Raw genomic sequence first — 9,891 nt, forward strand, 5'->3', positions numbered from 1 at the left:
TTGATGACTTTTTTTATTTAAGATAGTCTAGGGCCTAAATTTACATTTTAATAAGTTCTCAAAATTGAAATTTAATTTTCAAATTTTTTAACAACTTCAGAAGACATGTCCTATAGTCAAATGCCCTGTTCGCTTCGCTGAAAAAACAAGCCGAAACACTGTTTTAGCTGATTTGTTGTGAGAGAAAAACACTGTTACAGCTGAAAAAACAAGCTGAAAAAGACGAATTATAAGAGAAGCGAACATACCATTTATAGCTGAAACTTTTTTGAGACCTTTGGGGCCAAAATATTCAATACAAGTTTCGTAGGAGTTAATAATACAAAAGGATAGCATCTTAAAATTGGTTACAAGATGTGAGGGTATGTGTTGTACTATGTAATCACCAAAAAAAAAAAGATTACAAGATTGTATGGTGTGGTAGTAAGAGGGCCTCACATGAGGCAAGAGGTCATGAGATTGAATCCTCATGGACACACTTTTGCTAAAATATATAAAAAATAATACTTGAGGCTTGAGACACTATGACCATTCTGATGCGCCTCGCTCTATTTTTTTTCTAATTTCTTTAATGCAGTTTATTAGCTTTTTGTATTTTTTTTAAAAATTAAAGGCAACTGACTTATTCATAATAAATCTGCCACTGACAATCCACTTTTATGGGGGGCGTGGTAGCTGTTTCAAAAACTGCCTCTAAAATCAATTTTGATTCTCTCTAAAAATTGTCTCTGTGGTAGCGTGCAAGTGTAACCATTTTTTGTTGGCATAAAAGTATTTGCTTTAAATGTTATCCTTATTTCTAAAAAAATTAAGTAAACGGCTCTTGGAATACCTTATTCAAGCAACTAGGGTAGAGGGTTCATTTTGCCCGACTAGATATGTTAGTGGCTGTCTCTTTTTTGGAAGCGGCTAAATTACGTCCGGCCGTAATTTTGCACAGCCTTTCCTTTTTTTTTTTGGTAAAAGTGCAATTATTCTATTCCTTTTTGGGCAAGGATACTAATTAGCGTTTGTTTTTTTTTGGTAGAATGTGGCCAGGACCAGAAACCGACCACACATTTGCACATCTATATGTTCACAAAAAAGAGGCAATTAAGACCCAGACGTATGCTTTTAGGTACTACATATACACGTTCACAAAAAGGCAATGTTTTTAGAAAAAAGAACACATCTCACCAAAAGAATACATTTGCATCTGCAGTTTTTCAAAAAACATAACCCTATACATCTATGCTCTATTCGCTTGGCTGATAAGCCATGGCTAAAAGTATTGTTGGCTGATTTATTATGATAGAAAAATATTATTCGTTGGCCGAAAAAGTACGGCTTATAAGCCAAGCGATCAGGGCGCTAATCCCACACATTTGCACATATTCTCTATATTGGCTCGCATCTTGCTTCTCTGTACATGGTCTGCATTTCTGCATGTTAAAAAAAGATAACATGTGTCAAAAATTTCTTGCTGGTAGGAGATAAAAAAAAAGGAAGGGCAGGCCTGGTGCAGTGGTGAGAGCTGTCTCACTGAGTCACTAGGTCGTGGGTTCGAAGCAGCCTCTCCGTAGATTTTGCGGGGAGAAGGCTTGCCCTCGGTTTTTTCTTTCCCCAGACCCCACTCATGTGAGAGCCTCCGGCACTAGGTCTACCCTTTTTTTAGGAGATAAAAAAAGGATGCTTATGTTCCTAGAGCTTCTATTGGTGATGAGCAGGTTACTGCTACTAATGTTGTAGTTGATTCAATTTTCCTAGGCAATTTAAGTGTCATTCATTAGGCAACAATGTCTTCCTAATTAGGCAATTTTTGTATTCTGAAAAAGCAAGTATAGTATCTGTGTTCATTTGCAACCCAGAGCCCCAACCCCAACCCCCAACCCCCGGTTTATTTACAAAAATAAATAGTATCAAACAGAGGCAGGGTGATGATGTCAATAGCTAGTTTTTGTACAAAAGGCAGACTAGTTCAATGGTTGACCAGAAAGGATCATCATAACAGTAGAAAAAAAGGAAAAAGAAGGACCATCAGTAACGTGATCATGGCAAATACCAAAAATGCCGTTAAATAAATACTAGATTCAAGTTTGTAGGTACTGATTAAACAATATTAGGATTCATATCAAGTCAGTCCTAAAATTATTAGTGTGGATAAACATGCATGTTCAAGAGTACTTTGCCTAAGTAGTAGCATGTCTTTTACTTGATTAAGATAGTGGTTTTGCCTAATTGAGATAGCACTTTGCCTAATTCATAGAAGATTATTGCCTATATTAAATCATATTATTGCCTTATTGCCTAATTCATAGAAGATTATTGCCTAATCGTAAACAAGTACCATCAGTAACGTGATCAGAAAGCTGTAGAAATATATGCATTCATGTTCACTAGATGAAATGCCTTGTTCCTCAACGAACTAGGATGACATGCTCTTGCTGCTGCTGCTGTTCCTGACCACTGCTTTCCTCCAGCAGAATAGCCCCCCAAAGATATTTATTCAGAAGTGGCAATCGATGGACTAACCTGGAGCAGCTGCAGGTGGTACTGCCTCTGTCCCTGCTGGATCACGGAGATGAGCCTCATGACAACGTAGAAACAGAAGCAAGATCCCGCTCGCCCGCAGCAAGTATAGCCTCATGACAACGTAGAAACGGAAGCAAGATCCTGCTCGCCCGCAGCAAGTATACCTTCCATTCCAAGCCAAGGAAGAAATTCAGATTGCCGTGCGAATTGAAGAAGCATTCATTCATTCATTCGGGTAGAGCAGGACTACTCACTATGAGGAGGCTGAAGGCGAACTGGTTGGCCGTTCTGACCGTCACCATGTGCCTCAGCAGCAGGATGATCGTGAACTGCAGGGACAGGCAGCAGAATGCCCAAGTTCAGACAAAAATGCAATGCAATGCGATGCAGGGTGAGTGTAATGTGATAAAAAAATTTCACATACCTTTTGCCATGGGTGAGCTTTGATCTGAGGAAATCCAAACACGGTGTAGTTTCGATTCATACATTGGATTTCCTCACGTGTTGGAGTACCAAGAACCTGTCAGCAAAAAGCAAATCCATTCAATACATGGAAATAGAAAAACACTATTTAGCACATTTCTTTAGAACTAATATAGTGCAGTCCGCAGAACAACCAAGTACTTTTATTATCTCAACAAGCTGTTCCACAACACTTTCACCAGGGAAGATAGGCTGATAATTTTAACAAAAATATGTTTAGTTCTAAGTTTGTTGCCCAGATGGATACATAACCACAGGAAATATGTGGGAAAAGCAGAGAAGGGGAACTAACCCACTGGAAATTTGTGGGAAAAGCAGAGAAGCGAAACTAACCTGCAATCTAAGAACAGAAAAACAAATAGAGATTAGAGAAAGAATGATGTAAAAATTGCCTAATGTTTTGAATTATTTTGCCTTGATCTTGCCAGAATATTGCCTGGTCAGAGTACATTTAGTTGCTTATTCCCAATGAAGTTCAGTAACTAATCAATGCAAATGTACATTTAATTGCTCTAAATGCTGATTATTGACACCTCCATAAAACCTAACACCACAGCCAATTCAAGAATCAACGATCAACAGTAACTAGGCACTGCTCCAAATGTGGGAGAACCCCAAACAAATGGAGAATCAACGTCTTCAATGGAGCAGAATAGAATGACCTTCAGAGATAGCTACTGACAGAGTACTGAAACTTGCAAAGAACAGAAGCTAATAGCATCATACATATAAGCAAGTAGTGTTTATGTTCATTTGCAACCCACAGCCCCACTCCCACTCCCACCCCTACCCCTGGTTTATTTGCAAAAAAAAAAAAATACACAGCTTTGTTTTTATTTTTTATGCATCGCACCTGTTTGTGTAACGAGCAAAAATACAGATCAAAACAGAGGCAAGGTGATGACGTCAAAAAACTAGTTTTGTACAAAAGGCAGACTAGTTTAATGACTGAACAAAAATGATCAGCATAACAGCAGAAAAAAATGAAAAAAAATGATCTGTCAGCAACAATGATTATTGACTGAACAAAAATGCCCCACTCCTTTCTCTGTCATGTACTTTTGACTAAAAACCAGTAGAGGCATAGATGCAGCCTCAGTTCAGCAGCTCCATTTCACGTGTGTTGATATGCGTGTGTGCTCTGATCTTCTCTTCTTCAACCTCCAGCCTCTGTGTGTGAGTGAGGGGTGTGTAGATAGACACAAGAGACCTGAGTGAAAAAAAAGCCAGCTAACAGCCAAAGACCCATAAATCTCATCTCCTAACTGTTGCCTAACTATTGTGCCTGGTGCTTGGCTATAGGGTGGGTGGTGATGGATCCATTGCTCGATGGGACGACAAAGGTCCTCTTATCGCCATCCCAGAACTGACGGGGGTGGTGGCAGAGAAAGGATAGGGAAAAAAGGGAGAGGTTGATCCATATGAGGGAGAGACTGTTGTTTCCAAATGCATACATCTATTATTTGCCTGAATGTAAACTGTATTATTGCCTAATGCAAGACCCTATTATTGCCTAAATGAAAACAATATTGTTGCCTAATATGCAAAGTTATAATTTTCTACTCCATACTAGTATAAGCTGCATACTGCATATTAGTATTTTCGCCCTATGAATAATGCAGCTGTTATGTGGCTGCTAGGATTGAGAGGGAGAGGCGGCGACGGAGCTACAGTACCCGCGGGTACTGTTCACGCGAGGGAGAGAGGGCAGGAACGGCTGGCTCCCAGGGGAAGCCAGCAACTTAATTGTTGCTTTCTGCTTGACTATAACTGATACAAGGTTCTCTTTTATAGAGATGACTGACTTGACCCCTAAGGAAATATCCTAACCGAATCAATCTAACATATATCTTTCCTAACAAACCAAACCACATATCTCTTTCCTAACAAACCAAACAATCTAATATAATCTAATCACGTGCTACAGTACCGCGTCGCTACAGTACCGCATGGGCCCCTGGGCCGGCTCCGGCTCTACTTGCCATAACAGCAGCATTACACAATGATCACAAAAAAAAGAAAAGAAACAAGCAGATCTATAATTTTCTACTCCACACTAGTATAAGTTATATCTATTATTTGCATACCTTTGAAGACATTGCTGCAGATGCCCTGTGTGAAATAAAATTATCTATGTCATGCAAATCCCCCAGTAATGATATAAGATTGCATACATTTAATAAAAAAAGACAAAAAGAAGAAAATGATGCTTCAGCATACCCCATGTGCCCCGCTAGTAGAACCACCACCAGTGCCCCCTCTTTGCGCAAGCCATAGTCTGTAGCTAGAAAAAAAATTGTCAGGAAAAAAATCATAAGCCTCCAAGATTCTAATTTACACTGTAATATAAAACGCTGCACTACGGAGCAGCAAGATTCTAATTTACATCTGGGATGCGAGCACAAGTGAAAGCTGGAGCATAAATGAATACAAACTGCGGTGTCAAAAACCAGTATACTAATCTTAAATGGGCTTAGAATGCCTCGTTAAAAAAAAAGGGCAGACCCAATGCCGGAGGCTCCCACATGAGTGGGGTCTAGGGAAGGGAAAAACTGAGGCAAGCCTTCCCACCGCAAAATCTGCGGAGAGGCTGCTTCGAACCCACGACCTGGTGACTTAGTGAGACAGCTCTCACCACTACACCAGGCCTGCCCTTCCTTAGAATGCCTCGTTGCTGGCAACAAATCAACCGTCTCCCCAGGCCCCCCTCCCATACCCATGAACACATCCGTAATACAGAAAATCAATGCATGCATAACAACAAAAGTAGGTTCAGTTGAAAACTCACCTGAAATCTGCGGTCAACGACAGGGCTGCGCTCATGCCACGGGACAGGGGCACCACTGCAAGGTACGTGATAGGGGGCTGCAAGGCAGAAGGTGGTCAGGGTGAGGTGCAACACGGCCGTCACCTAGAAGCCTGCAAGTGAAACAAAGCAAAAGTATGCCAATTCAGAGTATGAACTGGGTATGTGAAATTTTAGTACACTGCACGCTGCCATCCATAGGCTGCGATTTCAGGCAACTCACTCATCTATGAAATTGACATAGGGGGCACAGGGTGCATTTTTTTTCCTAAGAAAAATGCAAAACTAATCATTGTTTTGCCTAATGAAATTAATCAAAACTTTTAATTTTTAACAAGCTAGCATACCCATTAAGACGCACGATTGCTTTAATCATGAGCATTAAAAAAATAAATTCTAAATGAATAGCATAAGAACCAGATTAGCTCCAGGAAAAATTACATGTAATTCCTCCTATAGAAAACAATATCAGAAAGAAAAAAAATGGTGTAAATAAAAAATATCAGCATATATCCCCAGCCACAACCACATGCATGTCAGCACGCCAAGCAGGAACACTGCAAATCACCTGGGTTGCTTCAGCCTTTATTTGCCAGTACATGATGCATGGTGCTCGACGAGGCACGCGGGGGGGGTGTGTGTTGGGGGGGGGGGGGGGGGGGGGGGGGGGTGTGGCTTTCCTAAATGTGATGGATGCAATACTCTTCTCTTAGCTCTACAACATCCCTTCACTGCACCCCTGACTGCTAAGTAAATCCACATTGTGTGATTCACATCACAATATTAAAAAGTCTAATGCAGACAGGATTTTTCACACGCTCTTTCGTGCAAGAATTATTCAGATTGTTGGATATTAGATTGCATCTAAATCCAGCTTATTAATCCTAGGCTGAATCACTGTCTGGAGAAGTTTCTTCTTGAATTTTGCATGCTTGTTTGGCTCAAAGGGAACCTAGCTGAGCTTATCACATATCAAACTTCATCAAGCCGCACACCATTTAACGTGTTATATGCACTGATTCTAACTTTAGGACTATGCCTCAACTGCATTAGTCCAATAGTTCTATCCTAACACTCTGCTCTAGGAAGGGCGGCTAAAATCTTTATCTCAAGAATGAACTGAGTTGGGTTCAGAACAAAATGAAGATGCAATGAGTTGGGTTCAGAACAAAATGAAGATGCAAACTTATAAGCATCATTCTCCCACAAATTTCAGGTTGGTTATGCTCAATCATCAACCATGTCCGAAACACCCTTTAAAGTACTTTGGCTCATTTGGAGTCCTAAAGTGCAAGGATTCAACAGCATATTACTTCGCTCTACCAGAACAATGTAAGATTCACCTTGTGTTTAATGCCTCCACAACTAATGACCTTACATTATACCCATTTGTACACACCAGTGTTCCCTGAGATCCCTGAGCTGCCTGATCTAGAGTTCTGGACAATATGCCGTTGTTGCCGAAATCCATTTTGGTTAGGACACAGGACTGGTAAAAAGACAGTGCTTCTGCTGCTGCTCAAATGCTTGTCAAATGGACTCCATTTCAGCCAGAGATATATATGGAAGGACTAAATGTCAGTAAAGCAGTACCCTACCACACAAGCTACAACAGGCACGTGCACAAAAGAAGAAATATAGGCAAAATATAATGCTTACATCAGATCTGGTATTTTGATTGGGCTAATATATAGGTTTGAACAAAGCAAATTCAGAGCACAGGTATGTGAAAATTTCAGTACACTGCAAGCTGACATCCATGAGCTGCCATTTCAGGCAACTCAATCATCTATGAAAAGCATTGTTTAGCACAATTTGTCCTGGGACAGAAAGGTGATTGGATATCAGATTGTCAATTGGTTATATATGTTATGGATTTTCTTTTCAACTTAAGTGTTCAGCAGATGGACACTAACACAATAAAATTAGGCATAAGTTCATGTATTTTAATCCCACCGGACTGCTCAGGCCATTAACTTTTGTATGGTTCTAATAAACCTAAGTGCTAATCTATAACTGTGTTTCTCCTACATACTAATTAGCTATATTAGTTTTCACTTATTTCTATGTGAAAAATGGACACAAATTAGCGGCCTACAGTTGTATTCAGTGATCTGTGCTCACCATTCAGTGTTGTGCTTTATATATGTTGGCAAGTTCATGTACATTTTGGTACTATTGTTATGTATCATTTACTGGAAGCCCAAAGCCATCTAATCTTCTGAAAATCAACATCCTGCCTACACCACTGTAGTGCACTGAATAACACCTGCATGACGCTACTCTAGAACTTCTGAAGTCATGGACACTAGGCTACTAGTACAAGTACTATTACACGATACCCTGCATTCCACAAGCAAGCAGCGAACAGCTGGCGCCTAGAATTAGCAGCCCGGACGGGCAGGCAAGCTCCAGCGGCACAAGCTCGGACGACGCCGACAGCCAAACTTCTGAAGTCATCAACACCAGTGACGCCATCCTGAACTCCTACATATTCCAAATTTGCTTTGGGCGTGTTCTTACCATACAGTGTAGGTGTAGCACCAGTTTTATGTGGACAAAAATCGTGATGACCTACAATAATGTGACCCCCGCCCCCCCTACCTGATTGCACAAATCCAACCGAAAAAAATGCCCCCCATAGAGCAAAAAATCACATAGGGATGCAGTTGTGAAAAAAAATAAACCAGAACACAGGACATCACGAAAAATCGCATGGGGATGGCCGGTAAATTTGAAACCCTACCGTGCCAAGCACTGCAAAAAAGGAAAAAATCGCATCATAATGGGTGGTTTTCGCAAACTCACCTTGATTCTGCTGGACGGAGATCACCAGCTGCTAGTTGAACCTTCCTCTGAACCGGATCCACCTCCCACACCACCCGACGCTCGCCGTGCAGCCCAGACGAAGGGGTCTCGCTGTACCAATGCGGCAAATCCCGCACGCATATGAGCAAAAAAAAAGCAAAATCCTAGGTCACATGCCCCGCACACCCATCGCAATCCACATGTAGAGGAAAAAATCGCCATGCATATGCCACGAACCTGCGATTTAGCGGAGATGGACCGGGTGCCGCCTTCGATTCCTCACTGAGCTCCTTCTCTGCGCACAAACCCTAGATAAAATCGACCGATTCTCGCCGAGAATCAGCGGAAAGGATGGGGGATCCGGGAGGGGGGAGGGGAGGGGAGGGAGATGAACCTGCGCAGGAGCGGGGATGAAATGCGGGTGGGTGGAACTGACGGGCGTGGTTCCCAACGTTTGAATGACTAGTGAATGACATGTGGGACCAGTGGCCGCCGGATGCCGCTTTGCATGCCGCGACGCAGACCTAGTGGGCCAGGGCGCGCGCCGAGTCGCCGACGCGTCGGCTCGCCGAACGCTGCGCGTGGGTTTGGAGCGTGCGTGCGACGGGACAATGGTACGGCCGGCCGGAAACAAACGCACAGGTAGCATCCGAACGTACAGGAACTAAGGCCCAGTGTAGATGAGACTTTTTTTTTTTTTTTTGGTAAAATACAACTGTAGCGTTTTTCGTTGTTATTTAGTAATTAGTGTCCAATCATAATTTAATTAGGCTTAAAAGATTCGTCTCGTGGATTTCGTCTAAACTGTATAATTAGTTTTATTTTTTATTTATATTTAATGCTTCATACATGCGTTTAAAGATTCGATGTGACAGAAAATATTGAAAAATTTGACAAAATGAAGTGGAACTAAACACGGCCTAAACAACTTTAGTCTCCTGAACCAACACTCCCTGTATCTTAAAAATATATATGAAACTGTCTAAAAAATTTGTAGGATTAACAATACGTGATGTAGAAATCTGGTCCCTATGCAGCGTGGACAAGTCTGAAGGATCTACTTAACTTCAGTTCAGGAGCATACAGTTAATTTGATCTGCAATTGATTAGAAAAAAAAAATAATCAGTAATCGCGCCAGCTTTTGATCTAGACAGTTCCATAATCGGCTAAAGAGCCGATAAAATAAGGCTATCTGCAGATTGATGGTGTAAAGCAGTTTAAATAAGCTTCGCCGGCTAAAATATAGCATACTCGTATATAAACAATATAAATCACAGAGCCG

General features: G+C 41.3%; 1 protein-coding gene across 14 annotated transcripts; it reads right to left on the reverse strand.

Annotated features, from left to right (window-relative positions):
* Positions 1 to 1,280: 1,280 nt before the first annotated feature.
* LOC136476602 (shaggy-related protein kinase theta-like) lies at positions 1,281 to 9,183 on the reverse strand. 14 transcript variants are annotated; one of them, XR_010763664.1, is made up of 11 exons: positions 9,003 to 9,163; positions 8,846 to 8,903; positions 8,609 to 8,719; positions 5,783 to 5,913; positions 5,215 to 5,272; positions 5,082 to 5,106; positions 3,136 to 3,334; positions 2,936 to 3,031; positions 2,766 to 2,840; positions 2,512 to 2,675; positions 1,281 to 1,421 (listed from the first exon to the last, which is right to left on the reverse strand). XR_010763664.1 is itself a non-coding variant. In XM_066474502.1 (10 exons), the coding sequence occupies exons 5-9, from the start codon at positions 5,217 to 5,219 to the stop codon at positions 2,568 to 2,570; spliced, it is 309 nt and encodes a 102-aa protein (XP_066330599.1). In that variant the 5' UTR covers positions 5,220 to 5,272; positions 5,783 to 5,913; positions 8,609 to 8,719; positions 8,846 to 8,903; positions 9,003 to 9,089; the 3' UTR covers positions 1,281 to 1,421; positions 2,512 to 2,567. The 14 variants fall into 14 exon arrangements, 6 of the variants coding, with proteins under 6 accessions (XP_066330599.1, XP_066330600.1, XP_066330594.1 ...); XR_010763665.1 differs by having other exon boundaries at positions 3,287 to 3,334; positions 5,215 to 5,278; positions 9,003 to 9,099; XR_010763662.1 differs by having other exon boundaries at positions 3,287 to 3,334; positions 9,003 to 9,089.
* Positions 9,184 to 9,891: the final 708 nt, after the last annotated feature.

The sequence above is a fragment of the Miscanthus floridulus genome, chromosome 8 (genome assembly GCF_019320115.1).
Source record: "Miscanthus floridulus cultivar M001 chromosome 8, ASM1932011v1, whole genome shotgun sequence".
Taxonomy (NCBI): Eukaryota; Viridiplantae; Streptophyta; class Magnoliopsida; order Poales; family Poaceae; genus Miscanthus; species Miscanthus floridulus.

Excerpts from the sequence above, each read along its gene's own strand:
- LOC136476602 (XM_066474497.1), bottom strand. The coding sequence starts at position 5,219 with ATGGGGTATGCTGAAGCATCATTTTCTTCTTTTTGTCTTTTTTTATTA. Across the intron at positions 3,032-5,081 it reads CTGCAGCAATGTCTTCAAAG|GTTCTTGGTACTCCAACACG; the intron begins GTATGCAAATAA and ends TTTTGCTGACAG. Across the intron at positions 2,676-2,765 it reads TCGCCTTCAGCCTCCTCATA|GTATACTTGCTGCGGGCGAG; the intron begins GTGAGTAGTCCT and ends TTGGAATGGAAG.